The sequence below is a fragment of the Aethalodelphis obliquidens genome, unplaced genomic scaffold (genome assembly GCF_003676395.1).
Source record: "Aethalodelphis obliquidens isolate GAN/ISIS:26980383/991018 unplaced genomic scaffold, ASM367639v1 scaffold4, whole genome shotgun sequence".
In the NCBI taxonomy this organism is placed as follows: domain Eukaryota; kingdom Metazoa; phylum Chordata; class Mammalia; order Artiodactyla; family Delphinidae; genus Aethalodelphis; species Aethalodelphis obliquidens.
In genome coordinates, this window is record NW_020837948.1 from 8,911,801 (window position 1) to 8,929,514 (window position 17,714).

The 17,714-nt window shown below is 36.3% G+C and overlaps 1 protein-coding gene across 5 annotated transcripts in view; it reads right to left on the minus strand.

Annotated features, from left to right (window-relative positions):
* Window positions 1-17,714, minus strand: part of CDC42SE2 (CDC42 small effector 2) — a 112,533-nt gene that overhangs the window by 44,238 nt on the left and 50,581 nt on the right. For all 5 annotated transcript variants that reach the window (XM_027098446.1, XM_027098426.1, XM_027098462.1 and 2 more), the window contains one exon: window positions 2,354-2,696. In XM_027098446.1, coding sequence (XP_026954247.1) covers window positions 2,354-2,407 — 54 coding nt within the window. In that variant the 5' untranslated portion in view covers window positions 2,408-2,696. The remainder of the gene's footprint in view (window positions 1-2,353; window positions 2,697-17,714) is intronic.

The window sequence follows — 17,714 nt, forward strand, 5'->3', positions numbered from 1 at the left end:
CATGCACATTTATGTTTCCAGAAAAAGGAAAAATGACAACGTATCTATCATACTCATACCTCATTTAGGGTGTTTGGAAATGTGATTCCTAAAAAAGGAAGTTCTACATGAATCTATGCCACCTGAGGTCCTTATCACATAGTACTGGTGGAAATGCACCACACTTGAGCAAACACTCTTGTTTGACATAAATCCCCTGAAATTATAGAATGCCTTCACCTAGAGTTTCCTCTAGCCACCTTTCATAGAACTGTTGGTTCATACTCTCAGGCTGCAGTAACAGCTTTCATGCTTTTCATGTCTAAGGTCTAAGGTTTTCTAGCAACCCCTGTCTACTGACCCATTCCATCCCCTTCCAATTCTTCACCCATTTCCCTCGAAGAAACCTTAGACTCTCTAAAATATGGAGCACAGTGCCCTTCCTTTGTTTTTTTTTTATATGGCAGTTACCACATCATCACTTAAAGACACACACCCCTACTATTATGGATTAGAACTGCACATCAGAACAACAACAAAAATGAAGAAAAGTCACTGTAGGAAATGAATCGTATTGCAGAACACACTACACACATGATTGCAGACTGCTGAGGAGGACTCACTGGCTGGGAGTACAGGAAGGAGAAGGTAACTCACTGGCCTACAGGATGCAGTCTGGTCAGGCAGTGCTAACTCTCTATCTGGGCATACAGTAACATTAAACATTCAAACTACTGGGAAAAGGATACGTTCTTCACTTGAAAGAACAAAACCATTCAATGATTTCCTATTTCACAAAGTGTAAAAATCAGTCTTTCCCCAGCCTGGAAGGCCATACATGACCCGGCCCTTAACTATCTCTGACCTCATTTCCCACCACTGCAGCCCTGGCTCACAGCCACTCTGCCCTCTTTGACATTCCTCGTACATATACAACCCTTGCACTTCCAGAACTCTTGTACTCGCAAGTCCTTCTACATAAGCATGTGCCTTACTGCCTTAACCTTAGCTTAAATATCACTTCATCAGAGAGGCGTTTCCTGTACACTCTTAATATCCCCATTTCTCCTCCTCTTTTTTCTACTTTCTTTTTCCTTAGAGCAGTTACCATCACCTGGTATCACAGACACCTATTTATTCACTAAATATCTCCTCCACTAGAATGAGAGCCACGAAGCAGAAACTGTCTGTTTTGCTCTCTGTTATTTCATCAGTACCTGGCTCACTGTGGAAATACCAGAGTATTAATACATGACAACTGGGCATAGGTGTCTAATTAAAATAACACATTTCAGAGACAAAGAGCATTACAAAACATCAGTACCATGTGGGGAAACACTATATGGGGAAAGTATGTAATATGACTAGAAAAGGGGGAGGTTGTAAATCAATATGCATTGTTTTTGAGGATACCTTAGAAGATTATTACCTTAATTGTGGTGATGGCAATGAGTGTATATGTATGTCCAAACTCACCAGTTTGTATACATTAATTATGTGCAATTTTTTGGTATACCAATTATAACTCAATAAAGCTGGGGGGAAAAAAGTCCACCAGCATGCCAATGCACAACAGTAAGTAGGTAAAGAATTCACTACAGTCCTGTAAACAGCTGACATGGTGGGAAACACTATAGAACAGTTAAGTTACTATGCAAGAAGTTCCATCCTACCATAGAAAAATGAACTAAAAGAGCTGGTGGAAATACACGAGGTATTATCTAAGTCAGGGGAAAGCTGGCAAAGATTTCATAGCGTTGACATTAGATCTAGGCATCTTAAAGGATGAAGACAAAATTGGACGTGGATGGCAGAATTTCCGTAGAGGTAATAAAATGTGCACAGGTTAGAAGGGATAAAAGTGGGGCAGGTACCAAGAAGAAGTCAGCCAAGACTACTTACTATCCACATGACTTTGCGCAAAAAACTGAACCTATTTCAACTGAAAAATAAGGATAATGGTATCTTCCTCAGAGAGCTGCTGTGAGGAAAATGAGATGATACATCAAGAAGGATGTGAGGCAACCTAGCTATGACATCTTCCACCACTGATTTCCAAAGCCGACTTGGCTGTTCTATCTCAGATTGTCTCCCTTTCCTCTCATGGCTCCTCCAGAAGCTGGTCTACTTGGTAGAAGAGCATAACCTTCTCAATCATATACAATGGTCTAGCACAGTTCCTCACACATGGCATTTACTCAAAACACATTTACTTTTTTTTTTCCTCCTTTCTTTAACCAGATGTTCAGAATTCCACTGACAGGCCTTAGAACTGCCCTGCAATCACTGCTGGGGTCCTAATTCTCAACTTGAGAACCAGCATTAGTTTAATAAGCACCCCACCCAATCTGTACATGTATTACTTCATACTTACAGGTTGAGGCTGTTCTGCAATACAGCAGTTGAAACACAACCAGAATTCACTCATGCTTACAGTCCAAGTTATAAATGAGCACCAATGAAGTTTCCAAATCTCAATTCAGGAAGCTTCACAAAGCAGGCTTCTCAATATGATAGATGTCCAAAGATGCCAAAATAATAACTTTATTACTTCTCTGTGTTTTTGTTCCTGGAAGTCAAGTATCTTATATAGTCAATCTAACAAACAAAAGGTCAGATTGTTTCCTTTCTTTGCTTTTGATTCTACAGGGACTTGTTTCTGAACCACAGGAAAGGTATAAAAATTGTTGTCTTGACTCAGGACCTTAACAGGTAGTCTAGAAAAAAAGAAGAAAAGAAAAGAAGTTACTTTACTTATCTTACTCTTAGAAGCTTTTATTTCTTAAATCTGTGATAAAATTAAGACTATTTCCCCAAAAAGTAAACATTGAAAAAAAATCAAGATTTTAATAAACTGATATTCATTCAATAAAAAAATATTTGAGTACTTTTTCAGTGTCAGGTATTAGGAATATAGCAGTTGAAACGAGAGAGTAATCCTTGCCTTCATAGAGCATTCTATTTTATGACTGTAAACGCTTTCCCCAAAGCCATGACTCTAAACCTTGTAAGACATAAATGACAGTTATTTTTATATTTGTATAGAAGATCTTCAATGAAGATTAATGCATATATGTTCAATGTCACAAATATGGGTAATAAGGCATGAATTTAGGACCCTGATTCTACACAGTCCAGAGGACATGTCCTCCAACATACTAGAGGACAATGACATGTTAAGATCTAAACATATGTTCAAAGAGAAAGATAAGAAGGAAGAAAATGTACATTCTTGCCACAGTAAAATTCAGAACCTGGAATGCTTATTTTCAAGGAGAGGTGAACATTCCTTATGTCACCCAAACTCCTAAACAAAGAAGTAGCAGTCTTGCAACTGGCTCTGTCCAATAAAGTGGGTAAATACTATGAAGGTTTATAAGCTCAAAAGAATTGTATGTTTCATTTACTTCCTTAGTGAGAATGTAAGAGCAAAGGGTTAAATTCACAACATCATGAATATTATTTCAGGGCTATTTACTTAACAAGCTTAATTCCTCCCTGAATCAAAGACCATGGCCATTAAAATATCATTGTGAAATCTCTTTTAACCAATTTTATGAAAACAAATATGCCTTTGTTTGAAACTGAAAATTCCTTATGCTCATCACTGCTGATGTAGCACATACAAACATGAATTACTGTTTCAAATCTACTGGATTAGAAATCTGAGGTTTTAAAATCTATTGTTTGATTTATTCCATCATCATATTTTCTCATCTACATATAGAACTACACAATTTCCTTTTTATTTGTAATTTACCTTTGCCAGAAACCACCTTCAAATACTAATTTTACATTGCACGGTGTTTTATTTTCTTCTATTTTTAACTGAGTATACATTCCTTTTGTTTAACACTTTAATAGAAGACTTCCGAATTTACAATCAACATTTTAGCAAATTCAGATTCCTTCCTATTTAGAGTAAAGCTGTTCCTTATTTTGCAAATTTCAAAATATACATTTTCCCATTCCCATGTACTACTTTGAAAATGACATTCACAATATTTCCTCTTTCTTAATATTTAGTTGAAGAATGACTGTTTAAAGTACAATAATTTGTGCTTCTATTTTTGGAGATTAGACAGAAAGGATACTTCAGAATAATGACCTAGATAACAGATATGATGAAATACATTTTCAAACCAAGGGGATGTTTGCAACTCCACAGGTTTTTATTTGTTAAGTAAACATATAAATCTAAAAATGTTTCAAACATGCCTTGGAATATCATACCAATACACTTTTTCCATTTTCTTGCTTTTCTAAACAAAATTCCTTTTTAGAATCTTTTTCAAATGTATATATACTTAAAACACATTTATACATAAACACCTTGTAGAGAAGTAGTGAATCTGTCACAAAAAATTTCAACATTACCACTAATAATAAATATATTAACAGGTACTTTCACTTCTTGAGCTCAAAGTTGCTTAAATCATGTCCATTTTGAAAACCTTACTTTAAAAAAAAATCTTAAGATAACAAAAGAAGAGTCACTTTGCAACAACATCAACAACTAAACTTGGCTCTAAACACAGCTCAGCACATTCCACACATAAATGAAGGGTCAAACTGGGCTACAGCACCAGAGAGTATTTCACGAACTCATAATTTCATTAGACATAAGATTTTAGAAAAGCTTCAGTGAACTGTCAGGCCACTTAGTGACTGGCAGAGATTTCCTGCATTAAAAGTTCAGTCTCTTGACTTTTAAAGAGATTGGCATGAGTAAAAAAGTGTAGTAGTATTCTCTGGTCAAAAATATAACCTCCTCCATCCCCTCCCCACCTCCTCACTTTCCACACCTACAAATGCTGCAGATATAAGCTTTATACTTGTAGGAACAGTTTCGCTGCTGACAATATGAAAAATTATGTCCCAACATCGTATCCACAAATTAATAAAATTGTTTAGGTCAACTTCCAAAGAAACAACAATAAAGCCATGATTTGAAAAACAAGGCAATGAGGCATACCTTTTAACACAAACAATTGATTCCCTTTTTTTTTTTAATGTGGAATACTTTAACTCAGTTGAGGTATTGAGCATGCTCAGTTTGTGTGAAACAGAATCAGATGTTTAGAATTTAGACTTTGATATAAGAGATGTGTGGCAGTTGTTAGTACTACACTAATTTTTAGCAATGTTAACTTGGGCAAGTGACAAGCTCTATCATTAGCTATAAAAAATGGAATGCTTCACTGCCAATGTCACAGGTCTGAAATGAGGGCTAAATTACGATGTACATAAGGGCACTGCATATATCATAAAGAGCTATACTGATACAAGATGCTCTTTTATTTGTTATCAAAATTAAAATAGCTAATAGCAGAATGAAGTAGTAAAAATAATTAATTTGTAATAGCTGTAAATTTTTAGGAAACAGCCTAAAAGTCTATTCAAAAAAAAAAAAAAAAGAATAAAAATTTTTTTAAATGAACTGAGAGATAATCTACGGAATGGGAGAAAATATTTGCAAACACTGCAACCCACAAGGGCTTAACTGCCAAAATATACAAACAGCTCATACAACGAAAAAAAAATCAAACAACCCAACTGAAAAAAGGGCAGAAGACCTAAAGAGACATTTCTCCAAAGAAGAAATACAGGTGGTCAATAAGCACATGAAAAGATGCTCAACATCGCTCACTATTAGAGAAATGCAAATCAAAACTACAATGAGATACCACCTCACACCGGTCAGAATGGTCTACAAAGAACTAAAAAGTTTACAAAGAACAAATGCTGGAGAGGGTGTGGAGAAAAGGGAACCCTCCTATACTGTGGGTGGGAATGTAAACTGGTACAGCCGCTATGGAAAACAGTATGGAGGGTCCTCAGAAAACTAAAAATACAATTACCATATGATCCAGCAATCCCACTCCTGGGCATACACCCAGACAAAACTATAATTCAAAAAGATACATGCACCCCTATGTTCACAGCAGCACTATTTACAATAGTCAACACTTGGAAACAACCTAAATGTCCATCAACAAATGAATGGATAAAGTAGATGTGGTATATACATACAATAGAATACTACTCAGCCATAAAAAAGAACAAAATAATGCCATCTGCAACAACATGGATGCAATTAAAGATTATTATACTAAGTGAAGTCAGAAAGAGCAAGACAGGGGCTTCCCTGGTGGCGCAGTGGTTGAGAATCTGCCTGCCAATGCAGGGGACATAGGTTCGAGCCCTGGTCTGGGAATATCCCACATGCCGCGGAGCGGCTGGGCCCGTGAGCCATGGCCGCTGAGCCTGCGCGACTGGAGCCTGTGCTCTGCAACAAGAGAAGGCCACAACAGTGAGAGGTCCGCACACCGCGATGAAGAGTGGCCCCCGCTCGCCGCAACTAGAGAAAGCCCTTGCACAGAAACGAAGACCCAACACAGCCATAAATAAATAAATTTAAAAAAAAAAAAAGAAAGAGCAAGACAAATACCATATGATATCATTTATATGTGGAATCTAACATATGACACAAATGAACTTACCTATGAAACAGAAACAGAATCATGGACATAGAGAATAGACTGTGGTTGCCAAGGGGGTGGGGGGTGGGAGAGGGATGAACTGGGAGTTTGGGGTTAGTAGATGCAAACTATTACATATAGAATGGATAAACAACAAGGTCCTAATGTACAGCACAGAGAACTATATTCAATATCCTATGATAAGTCATAATGGAAAAGAATATGAAAAAGAATGTATATATCTGTAACTGAGTCACTTTACTATACAGCAGAAATTAACACAACATTATAAATCAACCATACTTCCATTAAAAATTTTTTTTAAAAAAAGAATAATCGAATAGGGACTTCCCTGGTGGTGCAGTGGTTAAGACTCCGCACTCCCAATGCAGGGGTTCCCTGGTCAGGGAACTAGATCCCACATGCATGTTGCAACTAAGAGTTCACAGGCCACAACTAAGGAACACACATGCCCGAACTAAGACCCGGCACAACCAAATAAATAAATATATATTAAAAAAAAGAATAAACAGATAGCATTTTAAACTGAAAAGAAATGAATGGTGCTCCATTCGTACAAAAGAACACTATACAAAATGAAAATGAATGGTAGTTTCATCCAACACACTGGACAATTCTCAGTGCCATGTTATTGAGGGAAAGAAGGCACAAAACAATATACATGGAATGATTTCCTTTATATGAATTTCAAAAACAAGTTCAACTAAACTATTTTGTTTAGAGATGCATATAGAAGTATAAAAGTAAAGCAAGAAAATTATAACAGAAGTCAGGAAAGTGGTTAGGGCTGAGGGCAGGAATTAAGAATTAGGAAGAGATGCATAAGAGCTCCTGGAACACTGACAATATTCTACCTCTTGACTTAAGTGGTAGTTACACAGGTACTTGCTTTATAATTTTGTATTAAATAGTACATTTATGGTCTATGCAATTTTTTATATATTATATCTTTAAATAATAACAATTTAAATAATACATAAGTAAAAGAAGCAAATACTAACAATTTCAAGTTGTTTGTAATAGAGTGATGGAAATGCAAAATACAATGTCAAGTAAAAATGAACACACTTTGCTAGAAACTTTGAAGGAACTGGTAAAATTTGGGAGGTTTGAGTGGCGAAAGGGGTGATGAGGTCTGAAGTTCTACCAGATGCCAAAGAGATTTCCACCAGAAATGCAAAAATTACTAATCAATGACCAAGTCTGAATTCTCAGTAAAGCTTATTTATAGCTGTACCAGCACTAAATCTGTCCCAACCTAGTTAAAATCATTCTTTGATATTGACTTGTGGTACAAGACCCTATTGGGAAAGAAAAAACAAAAATACAAAAACCAACCCATTCTGAAAAGAGCTTTCAAACTACATACTTATCACAGACCTACTTTTCTGTGGCTAATCAAAGTTCAGTCAAGCCACTGTTCCCTGAACTCAGTTATAAAAGGCACAGACAGGGGTGCATGTAACTACCAAAAATAAGAGGGTTAGTTTTTTTCTCTTAGAATGACTGCTTATAGGTTAGTCTTTCCCACAGTTTCATATTAATGTAATCACATGGTACTTTCTTTAATATCTGGCTTTTTTAATTCAGCACGTTTTTGAGATTTACCATGATGCTTCTATTAGCTAATTCACATAGATTTCCATTGTGTAGACACAGCACAATTTAACTTCATATTTAGTATTTCCAGTTTTTGGCTGTTAAAAATAATGCTGCTATGAATTAGTGTATACAAATATCCACATAAACAGAAATTTTCATTTCTCCTGAGTAAATATTTAGAAAGAGAATTGCTGAGTCATATTTTAAGTATAATTTTAACTTTATAAGAAACTGTGTACCAGTTTTCCAAATCAGTTGTACCATTTTGCATTTGTAGCAGCAAAGTATGAGAGTTCCAGTTGTTCAACATCCTACCAACACTTTGTATCGTCAATCTTGTTATTTTTAGTCATTCTAGTGGGTATAAAATACTACACCTTGCTGTGGTTTTAATTTGTACTTTCCTGATATCTAATGGTATTTAGTCTTTTCATGTGCTTGCTAGCCATTCATATTATCTTCTTTGGTTAGGTATATTCAGATCTTTTGCCCATTTTTTAATTTAGTTGCCTTATTCAGTTGTGTTCTTTACATATTCTAGATCAAGCCCTTTGTCTGATAAGTGTATTGTGAAGATTTTTTCCTGGTCTTTGTCTTTCCATTTTTAAAAAAAAATAGCACCTTTCGGGACTTCCCTGGTGGTCCAGTGGTAGAGAATCCGCCTGTCAATGAAGGGGATGTGGGTTCGATCCCTGGTCAGGGAACTAAGACCCCACATGCCGCGGGGCAACTAAGCCCACGCACTACAACTACAGAGCCCACAAACTACATAGTCCACATGCCCTGGAGCCTGCGCGTCACAACTAGAGAGAAAACCTGCGTGCCACAACTAGAAAGATGCCTGTGCACTGGAACAAAAGATCCCACATGCCTCAACGAAGATCCTTCATGCAGCAACTAGACCCGACACAGCCAAGTAAATAAATATTTAAAAAAACAGCATCTTTCAAAGAGTTTAAGTTTTTTAATTTAACAAAATCTAGTTTATCTATTTCATCTTCTATGATTTGTGTTTTGTGTTCTAAGAAATTTCTGCATATCCCCCAAACATAGCTTTCCTTGTATTATTTTTTCTTCTAAAATTTTAGTTTTTACTTTTCAGTCTATATCAATTTTTAGTTATTTCTGGTGGTATAAAGTAAAGGTCAAAGATTCCTTTTTTACATGGATATAGCCCATTGTTCCAGCTCATCTGCTGAAGGATATCTCTTTGCCTATTGACTTGATGTGGCACTTTTCACTGAAAATCATATAACTGTAGGTTTGTGTCCATTTCTGGGTTGATTATTACACTGGTTTATGCCTATACTAGAACCAGACTGTCTTGACTGATATACTTTTTTTATTATTACTAGTTTACTTTTTTTTTTGGCTGTGTTGGGTCTTAGTTGTGACATGCGGGGATCTTCGTTGCAGCATGAGGGATCTTTCATTGGGGTGCACAGGCTCTTCGTTGTGGCATGCAGGCTTCTCTCTAGTTGTGGCGCACGGGCTCCAGAGCGTGCAGGTTCAGTAGTTGCGGCGTGCGGGCTTAGCTGCCCCGCACAGCATGTGGGATCTTAGTTCCCAGACAAGGGATCAAACCCGCGTCTCCTACACTGGAAGGCAGATTCTTAACCACTGGACCACCAGGGAAGTCCCCTGACTGCTATACTTTTATACTAAGACTTGAAGTCAGGTAGTGATAAGTCTTCCAAATTATTCTTTTCCAAGGTTACTTTGGATTGTCTAGATGCTTTGCATTTCCATATGCATTTGAGAATCAATTTGTCAGTTTCTACAAAAAAAAGCCTCCTCTGAATCTGATTACGATTGCATTTATTTTGACAATTATTTGGAGATTTCAATTTAACAATAGAGTATCTAACCCATTAACATGGCACATCCAATAGTCTGTAGTTCTAAGTGTACAGGTTTTCTATGTGTTTTGTTCCATCGTTTTTGTTTTTTAACTTTGTTTACAGCTTTCATATGAAAGCTTTTCTTTTTTTTGGCTGTGCTGCGTGGCTTGCGGGATCTCAGTTCCCCGACCAGGGATGGAACCTGGGGCTACGGCAGTGAAAGCGCCCAGTCCTAAACACTAGACTGCCAGGGAACTTCCCATATGAAAGCTTTAAAGACTTACGTAGTCAAACATCAATTTCCATCACAGATTAGGTGGTTTATCTTACTTTGGACAAATTTTCATCATGGACGGGGGGGTCTCTTTTACTTATCCCAGGATTATAAACCTATCATCCCACATAGTTTCATTTAGGTTTACTTTATAAATTAACTTGGACATTAATATTTTATGGGTATAGTTAGATAACATTTTCAGTCTACTCAGGCTTTTTCTTTCTAACATCTTCCTTTTCGCCTTAATTAAAAACTCAAGTACTTAATGTCAAATATATACATGTGTAGGGGGAGAGATTCTTATACTGGCTCAAACCTGAAAGAGTTTGCAACACAGAGCAAAGTAATAACATGAGAAAACTACTGTCCCCTTCTCTAATGCCCACACTTCTCCCCCCCCTGTATGAGACTGAATACCATGCTTCCTCTCTTTAACAATAAATCCTCCTTTTCCTTTCCTGCTACTTTCCTTTCTTTTTTCCAGTTTCTCTCTCTCCCTTTTTCTTTCTCCCTTTTCCATGTCTTCATCCACTCTCCTTAAACCCTTTGTTAGCTATGTAGAGTTAGAAATAACAATTTTGTGACACACAATAGATTCTCAATTTATTAGTTCACGGATTGAAAGCTATCTTAATACTCTGAACTTTTCTCCCGCGTCTAGGTAGATATTTACACCCACCTGCTAATGAACATCTCATGTGGTCTCCTTGTTCATTTAAACACATTATTTTTAACACTAAATTCACATATCTGTGTCTGCGTTACCTTTCTCGGCGGGTGGCACCACCATGCAAAGTTTACCAAGCAACACATACTCAAAGTCTATCCCACTACCTGCAGTTCTGTGAATAAAACCATACTGTAAAATGTTTTCTTATATGTAAACAAGTCTTTACTGTTATTCAAAAATTAATACAAGCACAAAGATTTTTTAAAATCGATACATAATAAAAAGCTATTGAAAATGGCAAATCAGACCTATCCCGAGGGAACCTACCTCAACATAATAAAGGCCATATACGACAAACCCACAGCAAACATCGTCCTCAATGGTGAAAAACTGAAATCTTTCCTCTCAGATCAGGAACAAGACAAGGATGTCCACTCTCGCCATTATTATTCAACATTGTTTTGGAAGTCCTAGCCATGGCAATCAGAGAAGAAAAAGAAATAAAAGGAATACAAACTGGAAAAGAAGAAGTAAAACTGTCACTGTTTGCACATGAAATGATACTATACACAGAGAATCCTAAAAATGCCACCAGAAAACTACTAGAGCTAATCAATGAATTTGGTAAAGTTGCAGGATACAAAATTAATGCACAGAAGTCTCCTGCATTCCTATACACTAATGATGAAAAATCAGAAAGAGAAATTATGGAAACACTCCCATTTACCACTGCAACAAAAGAATAAAATACCTAGGAATAAAGCTACCTAGGGAAACAAAAGACCTGTATGCAGAAAACTATAAGACACTGATGAAAGAAATTAAAGATGATACCAACAGATGGAGAGGTATACCATGTTCTTGGATTGGAAGACTCAATATTGTGGAAATGACTATACTACCCAAAGCGATCTACAGATTCAATGCAATCCCTATCAAATTACCAATGGCATTTTTTTACAGAACTAGAACAAAAAATCTTAAAATTTGTATGGATACACAAAAGACCCCGAATAGCCAATGCAGTCTTGAGGGAAGAAAACGGAGCTGGAGGAATCAGACTCCCTGACTTCAGACTATACTACAGAGCTACAGTAATCAAGACAATATGATACTGGCACAAAAACAGAAACATAGATCAATGGAACAATATAGAAAGCCCAGAGATAAACCCACGCACCTATGGTCAACTAATCTATGACAAAGGATGCAAAGATATACAATGGAGAAAAGACAGTCTCTTCAATAAGTGGCGCTGGGAAAACTGGACACAGCTACATGTAAAAGAATGAAATTAGAACACTCGCTAAAACCATACACAAAAATAAACTCAAAATGGATTAGGGACTTAAATGTAAGACCAGACACTATAAAACTCTTAGAGGAAAACACTGGAAGAACACTCTTACATAAATCACAGCAAGATCTTTTTTGATCCACCTCCTAGAGTAATGGAAATAAAAACAAAAATAAACAAATGGGAACTAATGAAACTTCAAAGCTTTTGTACAGCAAAGGAAACCATAAACAAGACGAAAAGACAACCCTCAGAATGGGAGAAAATATTTGCAAAGGAATCAACGGACAAAGGATTAATCTCCAACATATATAAACAGCCCATCCAGGTCAATATGAAAGAAACAAACAACCCAAACCAAAATTGGGCAGAAGACCTAAATAGACATTTCTCCAAAGAAGACATACAGATGGCCAAGAACCACATGAAAAGCTGCTCAACCTCACTAATTATTAGAGAAATGCAAGTCAAAAGTACAATGAGGTATCACCTCACACCAGTTAGAATGGGCATCATCAGAAAATCGACAAACAGCAAATGCTGGAGAGGCTGTGGAGGAAAGGCAACCCTCATGCACTGTTGGTGGATACGTAAATTGTTACAGCCACTATGGAGGTTCCTTAAAAAACTAAAAATAGAGTTACCATATGATCTAGCAATCCCACTACTGGGCATATACCCAGAGAAAACCGTAATTCAAAAAGACACATGCACCCCCACGTTCATTGCAGCAGTATTTACAATAGCCAGATCATGGAAGCAACCTAAATGCCCATCGACACACGAATGGATAAAGAAGTTGTGGTACATATATACAATGGAAGATTACTCAGTCATAAAAAGGAACAAAATTGAGTCATTTGTTGAGACGTGGATGGATCCAGAGACTGTCATACAGAGTGAAGTAAGTCAGAAAAAGAAAATAAAATATCGTATATTAACGCATGTATGTGGAACCTAGAAAAATGGTACAGATGAACCGGTTTGCAGGGCAGAAGTTGAGACACAGATGTAGAGAACAAACGTATGGACACCAAGGGGGAAAACCACGGTGGGGTGGAGATGGTGGTGTAAATTGGGCTACTGGGATTGACATGTATACACTGATGTGTATAAAACTGATGACTAATAAGAACCTGCAGTATAAAAAAACAAAAAAAAACAACTAATACTAAACTTTCTTTAGGTTATTTGTATGGAAATATGTTAATATAAATGTTTCAGACATTACAGGAAATTTCTAAAAATCTTACATGTTCTGGTATAATGTTCTAAGTCATAATTCTAGTCATTACTTTAAAATGTATATCTCAGAAATAACTAAATTTCCTTGTCAACTGCATTATTATGAACTTTCATCAAATCTTTAACCGTGGTCATTTTTAAGTCATTTGTCATTTACAGACAGTTCTGGGTGTACTGTGATGTTTTTGCAAAAATGTTCCTATAAAAGGGTTCCATCTTCAAGGAATTCATGGAAAAGACTCTGACAAGTGCAGGTTTCTGGTAACTGACTATACTGCTGAACTGAACGAATAAGCATTTTCAGAACTCTAATGGAAAACTGATTAATTCATAAAAGTGCTAACAAAAGATCAAGATGAAAAAAAATTAATTACATGGGACTGAGTCAACTGATGAGGATGATTATAATCTCGGTGACTTTCTCTTTGAATAAAAAAACAAAAAACCCCACAAGGACTCAGAGGCAAAAATATACAAATCAATTTTCACTGCAAAGTAAAGGACCTGTTACAGTAGAGGATTATTGGACTGAATGTCAATATTATGACATAGTATGAGTGTGTTCCGTGTTTGGTAATTGCGATCATTGTTGCTTTTGTTGTGGTCAGCCATTTACAATGCTTGGTGTCATTTTATTTATCTCTTGTAAAAATAAAATACAGTGTGTGTGGAAAAAAAAAAATCTTCCAACAAACAACAGTCCAAGACCAGTTGGCTTCACAGGTGAATTCTATAAAACATTTAGAAAAGAGCTAACACCAATCCTTCTCAACTCTTCCAAAAATCTGCAGAGGGAGAAACACTCCCAAATTCATTCTACAAAGCCACCATCACCCTGATACCAAAACCAGAAAAAGATATCACAAAAAAGAAAATTATAGACCAATATCACTGCTGAACACAGAAGCAAAAATCCTGAACAAAATACTAGCAAACAGAATCTAACAACACATTAAAAGGGTCATACACCATGATCAAGTGGGATTTACCCGAGGGATGCAACGATTCTTCAATATACATATACACAAATCAATCAATGTGATACACAACATTAACAAATTAAGGAATAAAAACCATATGATCATCTCAATAGATGCAGGAAAAGCTTTTGATAAAATTCAAAATCCATTTATGATAAAAACTCTCCAGAAAATGGGCACACTCAATGGTGAAAAACTGAAAGCATTTCCAGTAGGGTCAGGAACAAGACAAGGATGTCCACTCTCGCCACTCTTATTCAACATGGTTTTGGAAGTCCTAGCCACAGCAGAGAATAAAAAGAAATAAAAGGAATACAAATTGGAAAAGAAGAAGTAAAACTGTCACTATTTGCCAATGACATGATACTATCCTAAAGATGCCACCAGAAAACTACTAGAACTAATCAATGAATTTGGTAAGGTTTCAGGATACAAAATTAATACACTGAAATCTCTGGCATTCCTATACACCAACAATGAAAAATCAGAAAGAGATATTAAGGAAACACTCCCACTTACCACTGCAACTAAAAGAATAAAATACCTAGGAATAAACCTGCCTAAGGAGGTGAAAAACTTGTACTCAGAAAACTATAAACACTGATGAAAGAAATCAAAGATAACACAAACAGATGGAGAAACATACCATGTTCTTGGATTGGAAGAATCAATATTGTGAAAATGACTATACTACCTAAAGCAATCTAGAGATACGATGCAATCCCTATCAAACTACCAGTGGCATTCTTCACAGAATTAGAACAAAATATCTTACAACTCATATGGAAACACAAAAGACTCTGAATAGCCAAAACAATCTTGAGAAAGAAAAATGGAGTTGGAGGAATCAGCCTCCCTGACTTCAAACTATTATACCACAAAGCTACAGTAATCAAGACAGTATCGTACTGGCACAAAAAAAGAAATATAAATCAATGGTTCAGGATACAATGCAGAGAGATAAACCCACACACATACGGGCACCTAATGTGCGACAAAGGAGGCAAGAACATACAATGGAGAAAGACAGCCTCTTCAATAAGTGCTGCTGGGAAAACTGGACAGCTATATGTGAAAGAATGAAATTACAACACTCCCTAACACCATACACAAAAGTAAACTCCAAATGGATTAAAGACTTAAATGTAAGACCAGACACTGTAAAACTTTTAGAGGAAAACATAGGAAAAGCACTCCTTGACATAAACCACAGCAAGCTCTTTTTTGACCCACCTCCTAGAGTAACAGAAATAAAAACAAAAATAAACAAATGGGACTTAAACTTTAAAGCTTTTGACAGCAAAGGAAACCATAAACAAGACAAAAAGACAAGCCTCAGAATGGGAAAAAATACTTGCAAATGAAACAACAGACAAAGGATTAATCTCTAAAATATACAAACAGCTCATGGAGCTCAATATCAAAAAAACAAACAATCCAGTTAAAAAATGGGCAGAAGACCTAAATAGACATTTCACCAAGGAAGACATACAGATGGCCAAGAGGCACATGAAAAGATGCTCAACATCACTAAATGCAAATCAAAACCACAATGAGGTATCCCCTCACACCACTCAGAATGGCCATTATCAAAAAAGCTAGAAACAATAAATGCTAGAGAGCGAGTGGCGAAAAGGGAACCCTCCAGCACTGCTGGTGGGAATGTAAATTGATACAACCACTATGGAAAACAGTATGGAGGTTCCTTAAAAAACTAAAAATAGAACTACCATATGACCCAGCAATCCCACTACTGGGCATATACCCTGAGCAAACCATAATTCAAAAGGAGACATGCACTACAATGTTCACTGCAGCACTATTTACAATAGCCAGGACATGGAACTAACCTAAATGTCCATCGACAGATGAATGGATAAAGAAGATGTGGCACATATATACAATGGAATATTACTCAGCCATAATAAGAAATGAAACTGAGTTATTTGTAGTGAGGTAGACGGACCTAGAGTCTGTCATACAGAGTGAAGTAAGTCAGTAAAAGAAAAAAAAATACCGTATGCTAATGCATATATATGGAATGTAAAAAAAACAAACGAAAACAAATGGTACTGACGAACCTACCTGCAGGGCAGAGATAAAGAGGTAGACATAGAGAATGGACTTGATGAAATGGGGTGGGAGGGCGAAGCTGGGGAGAAGCGAGAGTAACATTCGACATATATACACTACTGAATGTAAAATAGTTGGCTGGTGGGAAGCAGCGGCATAGCAAAGGGAGATCGGTTCAGTGCTTTGCGATGACCTAGAGGGGTGGGATAGGGAGGAGGGGTGGGAGGCTCAAGAGGGAGGGGATATGGGGACGGATGTATGCATATGGCTGATTCGCTTTGTTGTGCAACAGAAACTAACATGGTATCGTGAAGTAATTATACTCCAACAAAGATCTATTAAAAAATTAAAAAATAGAATAAAATAAGGTAGTTTCATATTTTAAATGATCTTCAAAATATCCTGAAAAACTTATTTAAATAAATCTGCAATTCTCCTTGCTTAGCCCACACATAAACTTTTAAAGAATAAGATGCATTTTTAACTAAAATTTTAAAAATTGACTTAGAATTTAAATGAACCAATACAGAGTATCCAGATTATATAAAAAAGACTTGAAAGGCCTTGAAAGCATTCACAGACTTGACTATGGACCAGTTAGTGCTGTGACAACTGTTGAAGAAAAAGTTAAAAATATATCTACGTGGGATTCCAGTTGGTGGTTTAAATAGCTTTTTTGGTTGCTTAGAGAAAATAATGTAAGGAAAAAATACTTCTCTATCATCTTTTATCTTCCAGCTCCAGAATGAAATTTAATGTATTTCTATAAAAAGTGTTAACAATTTACATGTAAACATCAATATAGGAATATTTTAAAACAGCTTATCTTATAGTCTGCTAATCTCAAAGGTAACAGTCAAATAAGTTCAACTTGGGGACAACACAACACAAAGAAAATATATAATACTTGTGTCTTAGCTATTGAAAAAGAGTCTTCTATTGCTATATTAAACTTTAAGTGCAGTGTATCAGTTAGGAAATTAAAAAGTACACATACATTTAGCTTCCTTTTTGGTATTTCTTTCCTCAAATTAAATCAGGAAATCAATAATCCTTTCTGATGCCACCTCTTAACTGGGTAACAGAAACAAACTTCAGCATATACCTGAATGCAGGATTTCACCATACATGGATACATGTATTATATACAGCTGACCACTGAACAGTGCAGCGGGTTAGGGGGTTGAGACCCTTCCTATGGTAGAATATCCAGGTATAACCTTAGAGTCAGCCCTCTGTATACATAG